The sequence below is a fragment of the Sciurus carolinensis genome, chromosome 1 (genome assembly GCF_902686445.1).
Source record: "Sciurus carolinensis chromosome 1, mSciCar1.2, whole genome shotgun sequence".
Classification (NCBI taxonomy): Eukaryota; Metazoa; Chordata; class Mammalia; order Rodentia; family Sciuridae; genus Sciurus; species Sciurus carolinensis.
This window is the reverse complement of record NC_062213.1, coordinates 88,394,085-88,419,089: the sequence shown is the minus strand read 5'-3', so window position 1 is coordinate 88,419,089 and position 25,005 is coordinate 88,394,085. Positions and strand designations below refer to the sequence as shown.

Here is a 25,005-nt window from a genome sequence, read left to right as displayed (position 1 = left end):
TTCTAGTGTTTTGAGCATGATAGAGTGCTGTATTTTATCAAATGTTTTTTCTGCATCTATTGAAATAATCATATAATTCTTAACTTTAAGTCTGTTGATGTGGTGAGTTACATTTTTTGATTTCCAGATGTTGAACCAATCTTGCATTCTAGGGATGAACTCCACTTGATCATGGTGCATTATCTTTTTAATGTGTTTTTGTATGCAATTTGCCAGAATTTTGTTAAGAATTTTTGCATCTATGTTCATTGGGGTTATTGGTCTGAAGTCTTCTTTCCTTGATGTGTTTTTGTCTGGTTTAGGTATCAGGGTGATATTGGCTTCATAGAATGAGTTTGGGAGGGTTCCCTCCTTTTCTATTTCATGGAATACTTTGAGGAGTATTGGTATTAGTTCTTCTTTGAAGGTCTTGTAGAACTCACTGAGACTTTGTCTGATCCTGGATTTTTCTTGGTTGGTAGGCTTTTGATGGCTTCTTCTAATTCATTACTTGAAATTGATCTGTTTAAATTGTATATGTCCTCCTGATTCAGTTTGGGTGGATCATATGTCTCTAGACATTTGTTGATGTCTTTGATATTTTCTATTTTGTTGGAGTATAAATTTTGTAATTATGTTTTGTATTTCAATAATGTCTGTCATGGTATTTCCTTTTTCATCATGAATTTTAGTAATTTGAGTTTTCTCTTTCCTTCTCTTAGTGTTGCTAAGGGGTTATCAATTCTATTTATTTTTTTCAAAGAACCAACTTTTTGTTTTGTCAATTGTTTCTTTTGTTTCAATGTCATAGATTTCAGCTCTGATTTTAATTATTTCCTGTCTTCTACTACTTTTGATGTTGTTCTGTTCTCTTTCTAGGACTTTGAGATGTAATGTTAGGTCATTTATTTGTTGACTTTTTATTCTTTTATCGAATGAACTCAGTGCAATGGATTTTCCTCTTAGTACTATCATAGTGTCCCAGAGATTTTGATATGTTGTATTGGTGTTCTCATTTGTCTCTAAAACTTTTTTTTTAATCTCTTCTCTGATGTATTCTGCTATCCATGCATCATTCAATAGCATATTATAATATTTCATAATTTATAGTGTCTCTGCAGGTTTCTAAATACCTTTCTTTTAAGGGGGAGATTAATATTAACGGCACCCAATGCAACCAATATGCAGCTTTAAACCAAAGAGCCCCTATTAATACATTAACAATCTTGTAATAAACAGGATGCATTTGATTATTATGTACAGCATAAACAATAAGTTTGCAATAGGTCTACAATTTCTAATGGTGGACAAAGAGAATGGGGGAGGGGTGTAGGATGTAATGTTAAAGAGGTTAGAAGTGAGAATAGAGAGGTATTAGATCATAGGAAGAGTGAATGTGAAATCAAAAGAAGTTGGTTGTTAACAGGAGAAAAGGGAGAAAGAGACTCTGAGGAAACAAATAAGAGGAAAGTAGAGTAAAAATATAAAATTAAATTAAAAATTTTAAAAAAGAATCTACAACAAAACTGTATTATACTATTCAAACATCCCAGTCTTCAGTAGCCTGATGCATGACAGTTACTTGATTTCAAAGATGATAGGGATGTAAGAATAGGAAATGAAAAAAGAATAAAATAGTGAAAAGAAAAGAAAAAAGAAAGAGTCTTGTAGGAAAATTGAACAATTGTTTCTGTTGAAAATCAATATCTTCCCTGCCTCCCTTCTCTTCTGGTAGGCGAGTTGTCTGGAGTTTGCTGGTAACTCCACCCTCAGGATGATGACAGTTACTAAGTTAGGAGGAATAGACTTGGAGGTGGGACATCTGGAGGCAATTGACAGTCCCTCTGGAAGACTGCACCCCAGGACTATCCTTTGGGGTCCACTCCTGTGAGACAGGAGCCTGGTCTTAGCCCCTTCCCTCACTTGTGGACACCACAATTCCTGGTCTATAATTTAGTCTCTAAGTTGTATCTCTCCTGCCCCTGCCCTTTTGAGTTCCTAATCAGGAACCTCTCTCCCTGGAGGTCCTGAGAGTTGAGTGTTGGGACCTGTGCATCTGTCTCAGAAAGCTGTTCTGTATTGGGCCAATCAGGAACAGGCATTGAAAGCTGTGTGCCAGCTATGTAGCTGCAGGCGCTGGGCTGGTTGGTGGCTAGGGGATGGTTGGGAGACTGGAGATTGAGGAATCGGAGGGCCCTGTTTGTTGCCAAACCGGTGGGACAAGTTGCTTGGTGTAGTCATGGACCAGGCTGGTGTCGGGTCCCAACAAGTCCTCCCAAGTTGTCTCTGGGATCCTGATGGGTGCTGGGCTGCTTGGCTGGATGAACTGGGATCAAGATGCCTTCACACCCTTTTCCCACCTACCGACCCCTTGCAAGGCTCTCTCCTGCCACTGCAGCAAGATGCTGGCTATTAGCATACCTAGCAGGGATATCTTAGATGCAACCAAGCCCACAGGGCCCTTGGTGATGATCTTTCAGGTCCTGGCTGTTATCCCTGGATGCAAGCAGCCACATCCCAAGTTGGTGGCAGCAACAGTGGTTAACCTGTAGGTACCTTGATAATGAGATTCTAGTCTCTGGCAGGTGTCCCAGGGTGGAAGCTGCCCCAACTAAAGATGATGACTGTGGTGGCAGGGATAATCTAAGATGATGGCACAGGTATCCCAATGTGTTGGTAGATGGGGAGCCCTTGTATGGCGCTGAATTGTGTGGGGCGGGCTGATGTTGGAGATCTACATGGGGCAAGCTGGTGCTCTCCAATTTATTTTTACAGTTTAAAATCTTTAGGAAAGCCAAGCATGATGGTGCAACACCTATAATCCTAGAGACTCAGGAGGCTGAGGTGGGAAGATCACAAATTGGAGACAAGCCTGGGCAACTTAATGAGATCTTGTCTTAAAATTTAAAAAATTAAAAAGTCTGGGAGTCTTAGAGAATCCTGGGTTCAATCCTCAGTATGGGGGTGGGTGGTAGGGAATCCTTAGAGATTGTTAGCCTTGTCTTTTTGGATGGGACACTGAAATGCAGAGGGCTTAACTGGCTTGGCCAAGTCACTTAATGAATACATGACAGAACCAAAACTTAAATCCAGGACTTTCACATACAAGTCAAGAACTCCTTGTACTACAACACTGGACTATGTTTAGACAACAAAAGCATTTCAAGGGTTGTGACCTTAGGATAGAGGTCTCATAGTCATTTCCTGCAATTTGTTTGTCTGGGGGAAAATGGAAGGAGATGAGGTATGCAAAAGGGAATAGGGAACATCTGTGGTCTCCCTTACCCCACTCTTCTGACTCTGTTTACCAGTTTCTCCTTGAGTCAAAAAAGGAACTGAGAGAATGCCCTAAATATCACTAACCAGTTCCTGGCCCTAGCAATTCTCTGAAGGACAGCTGCACAATATGATAAGTTTGCAAATGTTGGATGGTGGTGGGGACGGCTGGAAGTAAGGGAGGGAGGTATTTGTTCCAATGACCAAGCTGTCCCTACACAATGAAGTGCCTCAACTCTAGTCAGTCTGCCACAACTAGCATGACCAAACTCTTGGGTTTGGAGAGGGGCGATGGGGGATTGGAAAATAAAGATTCACAGACACAGATCTTGAAGATTAAGTTGGAACCAGGTGGAGCCTGCTCTCTAATGGAGATGCAGATCTAAAGAGTTATACCCCATTTGTGTACAATGAATCAAAATGCACTCTGTAAAAATTTAAAAACAAATTTTTAATTAAAAAAGAAAGAGTTACACAAGCAATCTTCATTTATATATGTCTCATTATCAAGTTAAAAACTCTGCAACCATTATTCTTTGTATTCAGGAAAGTTACAGAAACTAGGACATCCTATGTAGTTTTTCCATTGTTGCAATCACAGTTGCAAATTGCAATATTAGGAGCTTTATGTAGCTCTCAAGAAAGTCCATTGTTAAAAGTTACTATAAGGCAGGCAGGAACTGGAGAAATGGAGCTGGTGAAACATTGTCGTTGTCTAGCATAAGAGTTTCTTCCTTCCCAGGAGCTGTGTACCTGAGATTAAGGTCAGAGCTGATAGGACTCTTGTACAGTCTCTTCATGCAGGGCATTGCCACAGCAGCTAGGCCTCCTGTGCCCTTGCACAGAAACATTCCCAGGAACCAGGCATGCCACAGCCATGAGAGCATCAGAGACCCCTGATCTCAGTAACTGCTCTCCCATCCTCTATCACTGCACTCAACAGTCAGTCATTTCTGATCCCAGAGTTTCTGTGGAGCAGAAGTTATTTTCTCAGAATCTTTGACAACAGGTGCCCTTCTAGGTAGGAATGACAAACTTTTGCAATTACACAGAACTCTCAATTAGTAAGTGAATTTGGGGTTGGGATTGTGGTTGTGGCAAGGTAGATAGTTAAGATCCATTGGTCCCCTAATTTTCATGGTTGTTGAGTTTTGAGACTGGTTGTACATAGCTGTTCATCTCTTTCAACAGATTTCAACAGATTATGATTGAATCTGGAATGTCCCCCAAAGCTCCAGTATTGGAAGCATGGTCCCTGATGCAGCAAGGTTTAGAGGTGGGGCTTTTAGGCATGGATCATGAAGATTCTGACCTCATCAGTGGATCAATCCAACTGATAACTGATTGAAATATGGGAGGCAGAACCTAGTTGGAGAAATTAGGTCCCTGGTGGCATATGGGGTATTTTCCCTGTCCCCATTCTCTGCTTTCTGGTTGCCATTAGTTGACAACTTTTCCTCTGTCACACTGTTTTTCCATGTTTTTTTTCTGTCTTGAATTATGTTGACCATGGGCTAACCTCCTATGAGCCCAAATAAACCTTTCCTCCTTTGAGTTGTTCTTGTCAGATATTTTGGTCACAATGATAAAAAGCTGAGTAGCAAACTCTCCAAACCATCTGTAGTTCTTATTTCTAGCTACTCCTTCACCAGCTCCAGCCCTTCCTGCTCTACATCCTCTCTGAACCTCCTCTGGTGCCATGGTGCAGTTTGGATTTTCTTTCTTACATGTTGAAAAGTCAATTCTCATTATTACCCTGCAGTGTGGCTATTCTTTTTTTTTTTTTTTTTTTTTTTTTTTGCAGAGGAAGGAACTGAGAGTTAGATAAATCAAGTAACTTTCTAAGAGAATGTGTGTAGGGTGTACCAGGCTAGCTCAGGCGCAGGTAAGAGCCGTGGAGTCAGGACCCAGACCCCGGGAGTTGGGTAGGAGCAGGCTTGTGGCAAGCAGTCTGCAAACTCGTTTATTGCAGGAAAAACCATACATTTTATAAACTTTTTGCCCAATCACAATGTACCATGGGGGATCAGACCACCAGGCCCCTATACAGGTTCCCTTGGTAACACTAGGTCAATTTGGGGCAGTTGTTTACATCTCTAGGTGGTCAGAGTGGAATGCTCCTCTCTGCAAGTTTACACACTCAAAACATTAACTGCTTCAAGCCAAGAACTAGGATTTCTCCCAACACATGTGAGCAAAATATTTTAAGTAGGAGGGCCAACTATAGCCTAAGACTCACATCTCGGTTTCCTCTGGCTTCAGATCATGCTGTTCAAAGACCATACTAAATCTGAACTTAATGCTTTTCCAGGTACCTACCTTCTACTCACACATACATATAAAAGAATAGGATCATGTTGTTATCCATTTATGTATTTGTTCAACATTGTCATTTGGAGCCTCAAAGTATATTTCATGAATATCTTCACAAGTGTCCTAGATTTAAGTTTCATTAGGAACATAATTGTAAAAATTGACTAACATTTACTGATAATCCATTGGGTGTAGAAGGGCACTGGTAACATGCTAGAAATAGAAAGAGGAACTTGCCTTTGGATCTTGATGGGGAGGTAAGGGGACAAAGGAGGGGAAATTTCCCTGCTCATTACTCAGCAGAAATATGCACTTACAGTAATTTAAAACAGTATAAGCCTTGAATGTGACTACACTCTAAAAACCAAACATTTTTTGAGAAACAACCCAAGAGCCAGAAGCCTGAGTGATGTATATCTTCATGTGATCAACTATATTGCAAAAATGGATGCCTTCTCAAAAGGCAAGTTATTGGATACCTGATGATCTCTTATCAGTTAGAATAAAATTTTTCTTCATCAATATTCATCAAGATTGCAAGCTCACTGGCAATGAAATAAACAGATAGATTGTGGTTGTGTGTGTATGTGTGTAGCTACCTATTCTAAGATAGAGTCTCTTCTCCTTACCTTTACAATAAGCCATACAGCTCCCTTTCTAAGGACAGCATTTTCTTTCTTGAGTATAACATCTTTTTTTTCTTATAGGGCTCCCATATTTTCATTTTTCCTTAATACCAGGGATATGCAAAACAAAAACCAAAACAAAAACAAAAAAAAGTATTTTGAAAAAAGGCAAATGGTGCCTTCTAGTGGCCACAGCACAAATACAGAACTATTAAATTGACTAGCCTTAGGAATCTCATGAGGCCTGCAACGTGCTGAGTTAGGCTATGTGGGTACTGGACAACAATACAGATATGCCTCCTACCCCCTTGAAGGATCTTACAGTCATTTTAGAGAATTGAGGAAAGAAAGAAATCTTGCTTTCAACATGGAACTAATAAAGATATGGGAATGATCTGGATAATAAAGTATCAGTTGATGAACATTTACTTTTTCTTCTTCCTAGAAGGTAAATATCTATAATAGAGAACAATAAATAATCCTAACAATTAAATAAAAGCTACATGGAAAGAAGTACATCATACCTATCATGTAAGCCTCTCTTGTAATGCCAACTCCCAGAAATGATCAATTAACAGTTTGATAAATATCTTTCAATATTTTCACACATATGTATATATATGTATTCTAAAAAATAAGTGGATTCTGATATACTTTCTATTTTAAAACAAGATGTTTCAAAAAACTATAATATAGGTAGCATGGACCACTTCCTTAAAGTTGACTCATAATTCATTGAATTAATATAACAACTCTTTTTTTTTTTTTTTTTTTGTACAGGGGGCTGAGCCCAGGGGTGCTTAACCAATGAGTCACATCCCCAGTACTTTTTATTTTTATTTTGAGTCAGGGCTTCACTAAGTTGCTGAGGCTGGCTTTGAAATTGTGATCCCCCCGCCTCTGTCTCCTGAGCTGCTGTGCACAAAACAATGCTTTTAACCAATTGATTACTTATAGTGATTTGGGTGTTCATGTTTTTCACTATTAAAGACAATAGATGCTGTATTGATGGGTACCAAGACAATTCTCAGTCTCCCTCAGGCTCACTGATTCACAGGACTGACAGACCTCAGATGAGCTATTATGCAAAATTACAGCTTACTATAACAAAAGGACACAGATTAAAATTAGCAAAGGAAAAAGGTTTGTGAAGTCTGGAAGAAACCGGGCAAAAACTGCCAATAATCCCCTCCCAGTCATATAAGGATGTGCCTCATTCTCCCAGAAATGATGTGTGACAAAATGTGTGAAGTATTGCCAAACAGGACTCTCCCACAAGTCTTGGTTTCCAGGAGTTTTACTGGGGGATGGGTTCATGGACAATCATTCACAGGACTACAATTATTTACTCAGTCTCTAGCCTCCTAGTGGTGGAACTGATACAGTGTAATCCAAGGCTGCAGGCATGTCGAAGCAGGCCTTAATCATAAATCACACCAATAGCATAAACTCTCTAGTCAAATTGACACAGTGTGACTCCAAAAGGTGGGCCAGGGCCACTCTTCCTGAACATAGGCTTTTCTTTGGAAGGAATGTGCAAGTCTTGAACAACCAGAATTGACCCTTTACTGCACTGATGCCTCTGATTTTTTTCAGTACTAGGAAATGAACCCAGAGGTACTTTACTGTTGAGCTACATCCCTATCCCCTTCTCTTTATTTTGAGACAGGATCTTATTGAGTTGCCCAAGCTGGTCTTGAACTTGTGACACACCTACCTCAGCTTCCTTTGTATCTGAGATTACAGGTATGTAATGTACCTAAGCTCTAGCTGATGTTTTTGATATGAACACTGAATAGTTCCCACAGGTCAGTTTCCTCATGTATTCTTTACTTTCTTTGCACAAGTTTTCCTCAATCTTTCTGTTTTTCTCAAGCCTCTATCCTCACTCTCATACAAACTAGATATTTTTTCAGTCAGAAAATAGAAACCATCATAAAAGAATGCCTTTAACTTCTTACGACCAAACCACTGAGCCTCCTGGCACCCCCACCCATTCTTTTCCCCCTTTCCTGTGGTTACCATAGAAAAGGCTAATCTTCCACCGGAATCACATCACCAGAGCACTTGCCTAGCATGCTTGAGGCCCTGGGTTTTATCTCTGGCATTGCAATAAAAGAAAAGAACAAACAAACAAACAAACAAACAAACAAAAAAGAAAGAAAGAAAGAAAGAAAAGTGATACATTCAAGGACTCCTTTTCTCCTATATCTTTAAATTCTTCATCTCATTTGGTACTTTACTGGAACTTTTATAAAGTTCATCTTTCATATCTGTATCTGTTTTTAAGAAACACCTCCCCCAACTTCTCATTTCCCTTTGGGTATATTCTCATCTTTCTTCTTTTGAAAGACTAGTTCACACTCACTGTTTCCATGTATCTGCTTCGCAGTTCCTTCTAGCTCCCTGAAATCCGGCTCCCTTTCCCAACCATACTTCCAACAACTGACTGAAACTACTCTCACTAGGGATGCTGATATCTTGCAATTATTAGATCCAATGGAGGCTTTTAGTTCTCACTTTGACTTCTATGTGATATGACTCTTTCTTTGCATCTGAGATACCATTTTTTTCTCATTATCTCTTTAGCTATGACTCAGTTTCCTTTGTGGGTTCTTTTTACTTCCCTTAATTTTTTTTCTTTTCAGTACTGGGGATTGAACTTAGGGCTACCTACCACTGAGATACATCCCCAGCTTCCAGCCTATGTTTATGTTTTATTTTGAGAGAAGGTCTTGCTAAGTTGCTCAGACTGCCTTTGAACTTGCTATTCTCCTGCTCCAGCATCCCCAAGTCTCTGGAATTACAGGTGTGTACCACCTTGCCTGACAAATCTTCATTTTTCTTCTGCAATATCTTGTTTATTTTTGCATTTTTCTTATACACTCTCATCTTAGGCAATCTCATCAATCCTAGTCTTGAAAACTCATCTTGAGGTTTTGTTTTCAGGGTTTTATTTATTTATTTATTATGGTATATAGTAAAAGGTAAAGTTCTAACTTCTTTCTTTTGCACGTGGTTATCCATTTTCCCAGCACCATTTGTTGAGAAGCCTCTTCCTTCCCCATTGTGTGGTCTTGGCATCTTCAGATCATTTAACCAAATACGTGTGAGGGTTTGATTTTGGGCTCTCTATTCTGTTCTTTTGGTCTGTATGTCTGTCTTTATACCAGTACCATATCTGTTACTTCTTGAACAATTACAGCTTCAGTTTCTCTCTAGCCTGCCTTTCCTATACAGAAAATTCATTAAGGTACCCAAAGAATCCTCCCAACTCTCTGACAGCTTCCAGCCTAGACCAAAACCCTGCCTCCTTAAATCCTCTGTAGAATCTCTTAATAAAAGTTCGAATCTATAATAGGCTCTCTGTAGCACCTCTGACAAAGATAACCTGAAATTCCCCATAGTTCATAGCTGAGTAATAAGACCAAATTAATTTGTGCTTCTTTATAGTCTTCCCCTAAAGGCAGTGATATACAAAAACACAAGATTGATATCTTCAAAATATACAGAACGATAAACACCAACAAGAAAAGGATTTATATACCAATCAAGATCAAAATTTGTGAGGATAGGAATAATCATAAGAGGAGAAATACAAACGGCTTCTTAAGCACTGAAAAACGCGCTTTATTATAAATGCTGCTGATTAAGTTGGTGGAACCCTCATTTCAAATTTGAATTCAGTTGCTCCTGCTACCCCTTCCCTGTTAGTCTCAACACAAACAGCCTGACACAACCCTGTGTTTGGGGAAGTTTATCCTTTACCACGACGTTCGGCTGGCCGCGGGAACGTAGGTCAAGGGGCCACTCTGAATGGAGCTTAGCGCAGCCTCTGCAGGAGTAAAATCACCTTCTGCTTAAGTCTACGTGCGGGCTGTGGACGTGGTCCTCCGACGGAGCTGCCTAGCCGCGGAAGCAGCGGGACCTGGGGAAGGATGTTCTAGCCAGCCGGCTACTCGGTGGTAGGGCGCGCAGCCACCTGGCTTCTGCGCGCCGCCATGTTGCAAGCGCAGGGCCCGAGCCATGGCTGCGAACGGGGGATCCCGAATGCTAGCGGAAATAACTCAGCCCGGCAGATACTGGAAGTGCGGCCTGGACTGTACCTGGGTGGGGCGGCGGCCGTCGCTAAGCTGGACCACTTGAAGGAGGCCGGCATCACTGCCGTGCTTACGGTGGACTCGGAACCTGGTTTCGAGGCGGGGGCTGGGTTCGAAGGTCTACGGAGCCTCTTCGTGCCAGCGCTGGACAAACCCGAGACCGACTTGCTCAGCCATCTGGATCGGTGCGTGGCCTTCATCAGCCAGGCCCGCACTGAGGGCCGGGCAGTGTTGGTACACTGGTAAGTGGTCTTGTCAGAAGGGATAAGTCCCCTCCTCACTTCTATCCAGATACCGTCACTCCTTTTCACAGAGGTCTCCAGGAGAGGACGAGGGAGGTCATTTCACGACAACCTTGTTCTACTTCCTTTCGTAGAACGAGAGGAAAGGTCTGGAAATGGGCCCCTGATTCATGTTTTGGTTGGTTCATTATGCAACAACCAAGTTTTATTTTGTTTTGGAAGGCGGGGATCATCAGATAAATGACAAAGTCCTTAAACTCTAAATGGTTTACAGTTCTGTAGGAGAAGTTAGACGCCCACCCCAGTGATTGTAATGCAAACCAGGTGTGGAGGGTTGGAAAGGTATTATACCTTCCCCATCCTAAGATCACTGTGACAATCCTGTAACAAAAGACTGATTAACAAGAGCATAACAGATTTACTTAATCAAAATTTAAGTGACATGGAGCCTTCAGAAATGAATATTCAAAGACTAGGGAAAACTTCATTTTTTATAATGCTTGGATTCAATTAAGAATGAACCTCCACGTAGAAAAGAAATTGGACAAAAGGAGTATGACTTACAAGGCCTGTATTTGGATTCTTCTTGGTCTCTCTCTGGCAGTCCTTCCTCTGAGGTATTGGGCGGGACTCCTTCTGGAAGAAGGGTCTTATGATCTATCAGACAAGGTAGGTCAGAGAGAGTTTTTGTTGTTGATTTGCTGGCATGGAACCCAGGGTCTTGGGCATAGTAGGCAAGTGCTCTACCACTGAGCTACACCCTCAGCCCCAAGAGCATATTATTTTTAGGGCTTTGTTTGGGGTGAGGGAGGATGGTTGATAAAGAAGAAGATTGGTTAGGATCTCGGGGATTCTAGGGCCATGCCTAGAAGATTGTTGGAGTAATGTTGCAGCAAATATAAAAATATAGAAAATCTTGATAGGTATTTGGAAATCCCTGAATAGTCCTGTTTGGTTGGATTGAAGTGTAGTAGCAGTAGTTTAAATTTATTAGCACTTTGTGCCAGCACTTTTAATTAATTACATAAAGGACCCAAGATAGTGATAATATTGGAAGAAATCTGGTACTTGATCTGAAGAACTCTGAATGTAAAGAGCAATGGAGCATGGGTCTGTACATGAGCCTTTACAAAAGTTTTTAAAATTAGGGTAGTTTTGAATAGGTAATACTTTCACGTGATTCAGAATTCAAAAGGAATAAGGAAATAAACAGTTCTTTTATACGTTGGTAGTATTTCCTAGGCAGTGGGCTTATTTCAGTATAAGTAGACATGAAGGTGGACCTGAACTTAACCATCAATAGGGGGCTGGGTTTTGTCTTTTTTTTAATTGTTGCTATTTGCTATTTTATTTTGAAGGTCTTTTTTTCAGCCATGCAGGCATCAGTCGAAGTGTTGCCATAGTGACTGCATTTTTAATGAAGACTGACCATCTTACCTTTGAAAAAGCCTATGAAAACCTCCAGACTATCAAACCTGAGGCTAAGTGAGTTCTTTGTTATAGTAATAATTCCACTTTTGTGATGTAGTTTCATTTAAAGAAAATTGAACTTTTTTATTTATTTGTCATCGCAGGATGAATGAGGGCTTTGAGTGTCAACTGAAATTATACCAGGCAATGGGGTATGAAGTGGATACCTCTAGTGCAATTTATAAGCAATATCGTTTACAAAAGGTTACAGAGAAGTATCCAGGTAAGTAATAATTACTAGTTTACATTGGACTCTTTTTAGATGTCCTTTATTTGGACATAAAGTACATTATTTTATTTTTCCAGCAATCTTGCAAACAGGTACTGTTATTTTCTTTTGAAACTATGGTTTAGCTAGAAATAACTTAGTCAAGTCATATGGTTAGTAAATGGCAGTTCTGGGATTTGAATTTAGGCAGTTCAGTCTAACCACCCACAGTCTTTCTTACTGTGCTCTCCACCTCATCCCAATTTCCCAACACTGTTTTTTAAATTTCTGTGGTTTGCACTTGTTGCCTCAATTTGACCTTACTTAAATTTTGTCTAAAAATGCAGAAAGTTGATTTTGACAGATGGATCCATTTTTAATTTTATCATATAGAATTACAGAATTTACCTCAAGAACTCTTTGCTGTTGACCCAACCACCATTTCACAAGGATTAAAAGACGAAGTTCTCTACAAATGTAGAAAGTGCAGGTAAAATATTTTATATACTCTGAAGATTTGTCTAAGTAGCTGAAAAGTACTTAAAGTTTTATTTTAGTAGAAAGAATTTGTCTAATTGAATACCATAGAAATTTCTAATTCAAATCTGTTTTCAAAAAGATAAATATAACTTCTTAAAAGTACAAGTAGGGCTGGGATATAGGTCAGCAGCAAAACATTTGCCTTGCATTCACAAAGCCCTGGGTTTCATGCCCTGTTCCAAAAAAGAAAAACCAAAAAAAGAACCCCACCAAAAAATGTGTAGGGGATAACCCTTAAAAAAAAAAAAAAAAATGAAGTAGTAAAATAGTCATATTGTAGGGGCTGTTGAAAGTTTGAATAGCATCATCAGTGTTATATGTCCTCTTAAGAAATAGTGTACATTTCAACTATTTTTTCATCATTTTGGAAGTCATTAACATTTTTCTTTGTTTGGGGGTTGCAGGCGGTCCTTATTTCGAAGTTCTAGTATTTTGGATCATAATGAAGGAAGTGGGCCTGTGGCCTTTGCCCACAAGAGAATGACACCATCTTTCATGCTTGCCACAGGGAATCAGGCTCAATGTACATCTTATTTCATTGAACCTGTACAGTGGATGGAACCTACTTTGTTGGGAGTGATGGATGGACAGGTGAGAACACACTTTATTTTCTGTGGTTTCGTTGTAATCTATATTTTGTTCATTTTGGCATTCTTAGCCATATTTTAAAGACCAGTGTTTTACTCCATCCTAATGCCTTTCTTTCTGAATATTATACCTTTCTAGTGTAGGTAAGGCTATCAAAAATAAAGTTGTTTGTTTATTTTTCATGCTGGGAATTTAACCCAAGCCTTGTTCATGCTAAGCATGAACTCTACCACTGAGTCATAGCCCCTAAATAAAGTATTTTTAGAAAACCAAATGATCTGAAATAATGAAACATATTTGAGAATCACTGGTCTGAGTTAATAGATTTTCTTTTAAGGCTATTTTTTTTTTTGTTTTCCACATATAAAACTAACGTTATTTACTTTGTAAACTAGAATATATCTGACACAATTAGTAACAGGGTAAGTCAGGATTTTAAAATTATGTTTAAAATTTATTTTCTCTGTGAGCTTCATCTTGTTTCTAATTTTTCAATTTAGTATGTTTGCTATGAGATTCTTTTTCACTTCCTGTTAAACAGTGAGGCTCCTATGAACATTCTTTGGCAGCTGCTTTTCTCCTTTTTCATCTTGAATGATTATAGTAATTTTTTTGTGTGTGTACACTTTCTACCACTGAGCTACATCCCCAGCCCCATATAATGATCTTAATTAATTTGCAGGGTATATGGTTTTTATAAAAGTTTGTAAGAATTTGGGTAACAACTATTTTGTGAAACGCTTGCCTGAAAAGTAGTAACCTTAAAAAAAACTTTATTAAGGTATATAATTCACATACCATACAATTTACCTTTTTTTTTTTTCAAACTGAGATTAAAATCTATTGTTTAATTAATAGTATTATACCAGTGTTAATGTCTTAGCTTTTTCTTTTTTTTATTGTAAACAAATGGGATACATGTTGTTTCTCTGTACATGGAGTAAAGGCATACCATTTGTGTAATCATAAATTTACAATTTACCTTTTTAAAGTGTATAATAGTTTTTGGTATATTTACAGAATATTTTTCAACCATCACCATTCTCATTACTCTTAAAATAATGTAGCTATTAACAATCACTTCCCATTTTTCATGGTATTATTTGCACTGGTTGGATTTTTTTTTAGTTTTGATGAAATCCAATTTGTCTTTATCTCTTGTATTTTTGACTTGCTCCTTTAACCTAAAAAACACACAGAGAGACATTTTTGTGAAAGATTCTAACTCACATTTGTGTATACTTTTTTTATACATATTTGAATTTGCTATAGAATATATATCTGACAATAGAATTTCTGACTCGACGACTGTCCATTTTAAATATTAGAAATATTGTAGACTGTCATTCAAAATACCCATACAAATTTGCTTTTCACTAAGTGAATGCATGACTGCATTTCTTCATACTCTTGGCATGATATAAAACTGGTAAAGCTTTATCATTCTGTAGGGTGAAAAATGTCAATGCTAAAACGTTTATTTTGAATTTTTATGATTACTATGTAGGACCAATATCTTTTTGTATTCACTAGCTATTTGTATCTTTTATCCTGTAAATTTCCTCATCCTTGGCCCATTTTTCTCTAAGTTTTCTCTTTTTCTTATTGGTTTGTAGGAGTTCTGTACATACTCTTACCTTAATGCTTCATCTTATATACTGCAGTTTTTTCCTGTGGTCTGTTGCTTATCTCCACTTTGTGGTATATTTTGTCATATTAAAATTATGATATATGATCAAATCTGTCAGTTTTTTCATTTATAGTTTTTGAGTTTTATGTGTAGACTTTCTGTAGCTCAAGATTTAAAATAAGAATCTCTGCCTCACACTGTTCATAAATTAAGTGCTAAACAACAATTAAAAAATGCTCTGACCACATTAGAAACACTATAATTGACTTGTTAAGAATTTTTGGACTTTTATGTTTTAGTTGAACGTCAACTTGTATTTAAATAGTCAGGACTCTGACATGTATGGTATCAATATCAATTAGTAATAAGACATGAGAATCCTAAGAGGCTTTTCTGTTCTTTAGCCGTGATGTTTTTATTTGAAATTTAAATTTCAAATTGATTAAAAGCCATGTATGTCACATCCATATCTTCCTTATCACCAGATGGATTTCAAGTTCAAAGCTAACATCAGCATCTAAGTGAGGCCCTAAGTAACTTAGTAAGACCGTGGCTCAAAATAAAAAATAAAAGGGACTAGGGATGTGGCTCAGTGGTTAAGTGCCTGTAGTTTTAATCTCTTCTACCAAAAACAACAACAAAAAACTTCCTTATTGAGTCTAAATCTTCTTCCATCAACCCGAAATTCATCTGTTTGTCCTGAGTACAAAATGCATTCATTTTATGCAATAATTTCACGATTAGATTTTTAACCCCTTGAAGATATGAACCTCATCTTACCTATTTTTATATACTGAATTGCCACAGGTATTTATTTAATATAAAAATGAATGAGCTGGGGATATAGCTGTTTGTAGAGTGCTTGCCTGTCAAGCATGAGGCCCTGGGTTGAATCCCTGGCACCGCAAAAAAAAAAAAAAAAAAAAATGAATGAAGTAACACATTTGCTTTATTTCAGCTTCTTTGCCCAAAATGCAGTGCCAAGTTGGGATCCTTTAATTGGTATGGTGAACAGTGCTCATGCGGTAGATGGATAACACCTGCTTTCCAAATACATAAGAATAGAGTGGATGAAATGAAAACGCTGCCAGTTTTGGGATCACAGACAAGAAAATAATGAACTTACTTGAAGAGAAATTTGCTGGTGATACGTGCTACCCTTGCTTATTATCATTTCATGGCAATTTTTAGGCCAATATTTCATTTGGAATGTGAGCAGATAAAATCACTTGATGTAACATGAAAACTATACTTTGTTAGCTTCTTACATGAAATAGGTAGAATACTTTACATGGCAATCAAAACTTTTTAATCATGTAAATTTTATTTGACTTGATGTTGAAGTCTTTTGTAACCTGGATACGTTCTTTGTTTCATATCGAATTTACTTATTTACTTACTTATTTAGTGGTGCCAAAGATTAAATCCAGGCAGGGCCTTATACATGCTAGATAAGTACTCTACTACTGAGCTACATCGCAAGCACCTCATATATTTTAAAAATTTCTGATTTGGGGGATGTTAGTTATATGATCTTAAGGTCTGGATGGACAAAATTATGTATAAAATTTTGGAACTGGTATGTTTAGGTAGATACATTGTTATTTCCAGAAATGTAAAGCACATGTATTTGGACATATTTTGAAAAGTATTTCATTTTCTTTTAATGGATGGTATTAGTAAACCTACATACGTCAGGCTTTTTCTTGGAAACGTAAACGAAGACCATTAAAAAACACTGATTAAAATGTGGTTTTCCACTTATTGTTTAGAAATCCCTATTTTGTCTACATTTTCACAAAAATGTGTTTGAGATATTTCGTGAAGTTGTTTACATAAAGAAATGTATTGGTTTTACATATGTTTATAATGATGAAGGAAACAGATGTGGAGTTACTTTATATCCTTACTTCTTTTTTATGTGGTGCTGGGGATTGAACCCAGAGACACTCCACCACTGAGCTACCTCCCCAGTCTTTTTTTTTTGGTACTGGAATTGAACCCAGGGGCTCTCAATGACAATGAGCCACTTCCCCAGCCCTCTTTATGTTATATATTGAGATGGGGGTCTTGCTGAATGGTTGAGGCTGGCTTTGAACTTGAGATCCTCCTACCTCAACCTTCTGAGTACCTGGAATTAAGGTGTGTGTTACTGCACCTTGCTAGCAGTTATTTTTTTAGCCCAGCATGTTTGAATACTAGAAAAGGTAACATGTCCAGGTTAACTTTTTTATCTGGTCTCCAGAACCTAGAATTTATTTTACTCATTAATTTTTAAATTGAATATAATTACAGAATTGAACATTTACATGAAATGAGAAAGACAATCTGGACTTCTTTTTGTTTATTTACATGTCTAAAAAGACATTTTGCTTAAACTGTGTATAGTGGTGCATACCTGTAGTCCCAGAGACTTGGGAGGTGGAGATAGGAGGATCACAAGTTTGAGGCCAACCTTAGTGAGACCCTGTATCATAATAAAAAATAGGGCTGAGGATATAGCTCAGTGATAAAACACCCCTGAATTCAGTCCCCAGCTTCGCAAAACAAAAAACCCATTTTGTCTGTATAGTAAATGTCAAAATAGAAGTAGTTTAAAAATTTAAAAAAATATGTGAATAGCGATCCTCTTTAAAAATGCCTAGCTTAATTTTTGACCTGTATGGGAATGTTACTGATGATTCTTGTGAAAAATCTCAATATAGGATCTCCAGCATTTGGAGCTTCCTTATGAGAAAAAAATTCCTCCAATTATGTTTTAGCTTTCACACAATATGTTTTTTTTGTTTGTTTTTTTGCTTTTTTTTAAAAAAATTTTAACGCACATGGATCCATATAAAATTGCTCCTTTTATAATTGAAAGTTATCAAATAGATCTGTACTTGACTAGCATGTGCAAGGCTCTAGGTTTAATCACCAGTAAAACACACACATGTAGTTTCATAGTTGCAGATTCACATGGCTCAACTTAATGCTTATCCTTCCTACAGCATAGTGTATATATAGCACAGAGAATATGAGGTGGATATTATTTGAATTTATAGTTGTCAATTCAGATATTTGCTGAGAATGTATTAGGTGCACAATTTTAGGTGATCCAGTGAATAAACCAGTTAAAAGTTTCTGCTTTCTTAAAACATATATTCCATCTGGGAGAACTAGACAAAATGATACCTTTTTTGAATGATAATTTTATTTACCAATGAGGAATGATTTTGGGCAACTAAATTTTGAAATTTTTGTGAAACATCTGAGCAGTTTTCAGATTTAAGAGTGCATTAATGCTTTACTTTTGTGAGGTAGATAGAAAATTTATTACACATTTGTTCATTAGAGAAAACCAAAAAGGGCCCTTTATTTTTAATTTCATTTAAGAATAACACTCTAGGACATTTAATTTACACATTTGTTGAAAACAGCAATATTAGTCAATTATTTCAGAGGCAGTTTCCCAATGAAGATACTACTGACCTAGAAGTCAGTGCACTCTAATAATATTCTCGGTCTGCTAATCACCATCTTCCAGAAAGTGAGCAGGTCTTTGCAAATTGTGGGTCAGTTTGCTCCACAAAGTGGGATTAGTAAGAACTCTGCCTATCTGACATAGTTGTTTTAAAAATCATTTACATTAGCCTTAGTTTGCTTTTATATGAAATGGATATAATAGTATCTACATCTGGGTCAATATGAGAATTTTTGTGATGTAATGCAGGTGAAGAGCTTAGTGTAAGCCAGGCACAGTGGCACACATCTATAATCTCAGTAATCTGAGGCAGGAGGATTGCAAGTTTGGACCAGTCTTAGAAATTTAGTGAGAACTTGTCACAAAATAAAAAAGGGCTGGGGCTGTAGCTCAGTGATAAAAGTACCTGGGTCCAGTACTGGGTCCAGTACTCAGTACTATAAAATTTTTAAAAAATTTAAAATAATTTGAAAAGAAAGGCTAGGGTTGTAACTTAGTGATAGAACACCCCTGGGTTTGACCCCTAGCACCTAAATACAAATAAACAAACAAAAAACAACCAAAACTCAGTGCAGTACCTAGGTTGTAGTAGTGTTCTTAAATTAGCTGCTATTGCTCCCATACCATTTTCCTTTACTTTGCTAAGCATTGTTGTGTTAAACCTCACAACAGCCCAATGATCCTATTCTCATTTTAAAAGTGAAATTGGAGGGTGGGAGGGGTGAGGGGGAAGGGAAAAAATAACAACATTACCCTATGTAAATTTATGATTACACAAATGGTATGCCTTTACGCCATGTACAAACAGAAACAACATGTATCCCATTTGCTTACAATAAAAAAAAAAGTGAAAAAGAAATATAAAAAAAAATAAAATTGAGGCTATGAATGCAAATGGCTGAACCTAGGTTAGAATCAAGACTTGACTGTCTCCAGAATCTGTGCTTTCATGCTCTATATTCTAATGTCTGGGTTCACAGTTCAGGGTGATACATGTCTCAAAGAAGTAACACTGGAAATGTTGATTGGCTTATAAAATCTAATAGTACTGATGAAATGCAATTATTTACCCAGCAGGCTTCCCACCATTTGTAGAATTCCAATGAGAGTACGAAATTGAGACTCACATATTATTTGTCTTAACACAAAATGATAGACCAAGTTATCTAACTCTTAAATCGTTTTATTCTCTTTTCTTGACAAATACACCTTTATAGTAACCTGGAATGCTAGGTTTGAATTTAGAATTCTCTGCTTTTATGGGATTCTATAAAACATTGCAATGCAGAATTAGCTCCTGATCCACAGGCTGCCTCTTCTCTCCCCACCCCATGATTTGTTCTGCATCATGAGGAGCTGGTGTGTATATATGTGTGTGCTTTGGTGCTATGAATTTTTACCCTGAGGAGAGATCACAAATCACAGCTAAGTCTCTAAAGTAGGGTGCAGCACAGAGAACCTCTTGCTTACATCAAAGAGTGGTACTATCCCTAGGTAGAAGTTCTCTTTCAAATTTCATTTCTGTTCCAAGGGTTTAAGATGAAAGAGAATGGAAAAGAAAAAAGATTAAATAACATTCAAAACTTAAAAAAAAAATTAAAAAGTTTGGTAATTAGAATGGAAGGAAGCTTCCTTAATGTATATGAAAAATGTACAGAAAAGAAATTAATGGTAAAACTTTTTTAAAACATCACATTAAAATTGGGAACAAGCTGGGGAGATAGCTCAGTTGGTAGAGTGCTTGCCTTGCAAGCACAAGGCCCTGAGTTCGATCCCCAGCATCACAAAAAAAAAAAAAAAAAAATTGGGAACAAAAGATGCCTACACTTGCCCCTACCTTCAGTATAATGTAGTCTTAGTCATTAAAATAAAACAAGGGAGGTGGGATGGGAATCTGATCTCACTGATAAATCTTGACATCTCTAGAAGTGTGACAATATGTATATGCCTCCTGATATGATGCAAGAAAGTAGCTTTGAAGCATCCTTGCAAAAACAAAAACTAAAACAAATTATCCAAATTATCAAACAAATTATCCAGTAATTTGTAGGTGTAAATGACAATTCACGGAATAAAGTAAGTATCACTATGAAGATACAATCAGTAGAATCACAAAGTGGGAAATTCTATAGGACAAATGACTTTGTTCAAATGATAAGGAGAGAAGAAAATAAAAAAGAACTGTCCTATTAAATAAATGCAATGCAATGACCTCACTTGGATCCTGATTTCTAAACAACTGTAAACAGGCATTTTTGAGACAGAAAATTGAACATGGAACAGGTATTAGATGATATCGTGGAATTTATTAATTTGGTTGGGTATTTTTAAAAATAAAAAGACGTCTCTTTAGAGATACACATTGAAGTATTTATGGATGAAATAAGATGTGTGATATTTGTTTTAAGATGCTTGCACAAAAAAAGCAGAATGAAAAATGTAAGGAGGATAGATAAAATAGGAATCATGAATTGTTGAAACTGAGTGACAGAAACATGGGGGTTAATTATATTGTCTCTTGTGTTGAGTATTTCCATATTAAAAGTTTATTTTTATAAGATCAAATGTCAAATTTTAAATGTTGGTGTTTGGTAATATAAGTTTTTCTGAATGGAAAATCCTAAGGAACTTTAGATAAAATATTAGAATAACAGAACTAAGGTTTTTGGATATGAAATTGCTGTATAAAAATCAATAGTGTTGAAAGAGATGCAGCCAATTGGGAGAGAGGAAAGATTCTGAGAGCCACTTGACTTGCTGTTATTGAAAAATGACCATATGGGATCCAAGATGGCAGACTAGAGGGAGGCTGTGTTCCTTGTTGCTCTATAACTCAGGTTTCAAGCAGAGGATATCTGTTTCTAGGTGAGTCAGTTTTTGCTGCTTATCGATCCCCTGCTGTTTACCCCATTTGTCTACTGTGAGCACCTGCAGTCCGCCAGCATATTGACAACTTTTTGAGTGCAGATTGCTGACTGACTGGCTCCTATCATGCACCATTTGCCTGCCTCTTGCCTGCCCATCGCCTGCCTTTACCTACCCATCACCCACCGCCTGAGGTCCACCTACCGATTGTCCGCCAGTAACCAGCAGACAGATGGCAGACTGCCAGTGGATCACCAGCTGCATGTTGTTGCCTGGAAGTCCACTGTCACATTACCTGCAGGTTTGGTTACTTGTGGCTGCCACCATTTTGAGACAACAGCCAGAACCTATAGGACCCCTGGCTGGACTGACCAAGCCCCGTCTCCAGGACCCCCAGACTGACTGACCACACCCCACCTCCAGGACTCCTCAACCAGACTAACCACACCCTGCCTCCAGGACTCCTGACAACCACGCCCACACCCCTGAGCTGCAGCTCTCCATTTGCCAACACATTTGGAAACCAGAGTGACCATCTTGATTATCCTAGAAGTGATAGCTCTCGTCTTTAGGTGGGGCAAATCCCATCCTGAGATGCCTGCTGGAGACTGGAAGCTCATTGTCAAGTACCTCTCACACATCAGGCTACGGAAGACTGGGAGGTTTGACTACTGTATGACTGCTATAATGTACTTTTTTTTCCTCCTTTTTGAAAAATTTTAAAGTTTTTATTTCTTTACTTTTCTTGCTCTATTTTCCTTTTGCTTACCTGTTTCCTCAGTCTCTCCCTTTTCTCATGCTAACAACCAACTTCTTTTGATTACACTTTTGCTCTTTCTACGATCTAGAACTTATATATGCTCTTTTCTTATCCCATTAACAGCTACATTCTACACCCATCCCCATCCTCTTTGTCCTCCATTAGAAACTGCAGACCTTATTACAAATCTGTTTGTTATGCCGAAGATAACAATTGAACTCATTCTGTTTATGACAATATTGTTAATGTCCTCATAGGGCCTATTTGGTCTAGGGTTCCATACTGTCTGAACTGGGCATTGCTATATATTGATCTCCCTCTTAAAGAAAAGGTTTTGGAAACCTATAGGGTCACTATGAGCCTATAGGGGGAAACTGCAATACCCCAGATCTGCACTGATAGAGGGGAAGATACATGAACAACATGAAAAAACAAGGGAAGAAAATGATCCAAACAAACCTAGATTCTATATTAACAGAATCCATTGACAGCGTGGTAGAAGAAATGTCAGAAAAGGACTTCAGAATATACATAATTAGAATGATTTGTGAAGCAAAGGATGAGATAAGAGAGCAAATGCAGGCAATGAATGACCACTCCAATAAAGAGTTGAAAGAGCAACTGCAGGAAGCAAAAGATCATTTCAACAAAGAGATAGAGATTCTCTTATTTTCAAGAATATAAGCAATAATAAGTGTTGACGTGGGTGTGGGGAAAAAGGCACACTCATTCACTGTTGGTGGAGTTGTAAATTGGTGCAGCCACTCTGGAAAGCAGTATGGAGATTCCTCAGAAAACCCGGAATGGACCTACCATTTGACCGAGTTATCCCACTCCTCGGTTTACACCCAAAGGACTTAAAATCAGCATACTACAGTGATGCAGCCACATCAATGTTCATAGCAGTTCAATTCACAATAGCTAGATTGTGGAACCAACCTAGATTCCCTTCAATTGACAAATGGATAAAGAAACTGTGGTATATATACACAGTGGACTATTACTCAGCCATAAAGAAGAATAAAATATGGCATTTGCTGGAAAATGGATGAAATTGGAAAGTATCATGCTAAGCGAAATAGGCCAAGCCCCCAAAACCAAAGGCCAAGTGTTTTCTCTGATAAGTGGATGACAATATATAATAAGGTGGGGTGGCGAGGGGGAAGAGCAGAATGAAGGAACGTTAGATGGTGTAGAGGAATATGGGGTGGGAGGGGGTGGGGGATGGAAAGTAGTAGAATGAAACATACAGTATTACCATATGTATATTTATGATTACATGAATGGTGTGAATCTACATTGTGTAGAACCATAGAAATGAAAAGTTGTACCCCATTTGTGTACAATGAATCAAAATGCAGTCTGTAAAAATAAAAAAATTAATTAAAAAAGTCAATAGTGTTACTATACTCCAATAATAATTGAATAGAAAAGAAGAATATGAAAAATAAAACCATAAAAATATTAAAATGAAAATAAAAGCCTTTATGACCTAGGGAGAGGGAAGAATTTCTTAGATACAAATAGCAGAGATCATAGACAAGAGATTGACAAATTCAACTACATTAAAATCTATAGGTCAAAACTCCCATAAACAAAAAGTGTCAACCTAGGAGAAGGTACACACACACACATACACACACACACACACACACACATTATTGTATGTATACTTAAAATGAATACAGTAGGCTATTTAAAAATATACACATCATTGAGGGAAAGAAAACCCAAAATCTAAGTTTATAAAAGTGCACAATTCACAGAACAGTAAATAAAGCTTAATAAACATGGAAAAAATGCACCAGTTTTTAAATATCAGCGAAATGTAAATTATAGTACCATCCTTTACAGTGACAAAAATGGTTAGGTCTGGCCATATCTAGAGTTGGTAAGAATGTGGAGCAAAGAGAAAACTCATTACTGACAGTGAGGATGTAAATTGGTATTATGTGTTAATTGACTCAGCATACATGTTAAAAAAATTCTTCCATATGTGCACAAGGAGATCTGTACAAATATCTTTTATGTCATAGTAAAGAATTGAAAGAGCTCAGTGTCCATCGTTAGGGAAATGGAAAAAAGAGCTAGTGCTATTTGTATTTGGAAATACCACATAACAGTTAAAACATGGATAGAACATTAAAAAGAATGTCAAATAAGAAAGTGATTTGGATAACATTAGAGTATGATACATTTGAGTAAATTTTAAAAAACCAAGACTCTAAATATATGTATTTACAAACATTTAAAAGTGGTCAATGCAAAAATAAAATTGAACTAAAATGATTCTTACAAAATTCATGATGGAAGTTGCCCCTGTGGAGGCAGGAAAAGTAGAAGACTTCAACCTTATCTGTAATGTTTAATTTTTTTACCATGAAGAAATCTAGACAAACATGAAAAATATTAAAATTTTTAAATTTCTGTGATAGGTTCATAAATGCTTGTCTCATAATTACCTGAACTTTTTGAATAAAAAATAAAATCTCTTTAAAAACTTGAAGTTCAATCATGATTTTCTTAGAAGATGAAGGTGTCTGGTAGATGCAGAAGACTTATATTTTTTATGCCATTTTGAAAATTAGAGGTTTATAGTTACACATAATAGTTGGGTTCATCCCGACAAACTCATGCATGCATAGAAATCAATTTCAGTTCATGATCCCCCTTTTTACCTTCCTCTTTAATGCCAATTTTTAAATTTGCATCTGTGCCAGAATGAAAGCCTTATAATTTTTATCTTAAATGAAAACTTGTTACTGATCTGATGACATAGTCACCTTTAAGGTATTTCATGAATCAACCCACCCCACCCCAGCTTGGGCCCTGGGGCTATTTTGCATTGTGCAATCTGTAGTAATATCCAGACACGAGGAGTTTGAGGAATTCTGGGAAGCCTTTCTGTTTTGTTTGTAACCATGGGAAACATTTCACTCGGTCCT

The 25,005-nt window shown here is 37.4% G+C and overlaps 1 protein-coding gene across 1 annotated transcript; it reads left to right on the top strand.

Moving 5' to 3' along the window:
- The first annotated feature begins 9,687 nt into the window (after nt 1-9,687).
- Dusp12 (dual specificity phosphatase 12) lies at nt 9,688-16,983 on the top strand. The gene is made up of 6 exons (XM_047560996.1): nt 9,688-10,536; nt 11,908-12,021; nt 12,111-12,229; nt 12,608-12,704; nt 13,159-13,345; nt 15,931-16,983. Exons 1-6 carry the CDS (start codon nt 10,196-10,198, stop codon nt 16,087-16,089), a joined length of 1,017 nt encoding a protein of 338 aa, XP_047416952.1. The 5' UTR covers nt 9,688-10,195; the 3' UTR covers nt 16,090-16,983.
- The last annotated feature ends 8,022 nt before the right edge of the window (nt 16,984-25,005 follow it).

Coding starts and splice junctions, on each gene's coding strand:
- Dusp12 (XM_047560996.1), top strand. CDS start 10,196: ATGTTGCAAGCGCAGGGCCCGAGCCATGGCTGCGAACGGGGGATCCCG. Junction 12,705..13,158: donor TACAAATGTAGAAAGTGCAG/GTAAAATATTTT, acceptor TGGGGGTTGCAG/GCGGTCCTTATTTCGAAGTT. Junction 13,346..15,930: donor TGGGAGTGATGGATGGACAG/GTGAGAACACAC, acceptor GCTTTATTTCAG/CTTCTTTGCCCAAAATGCAG.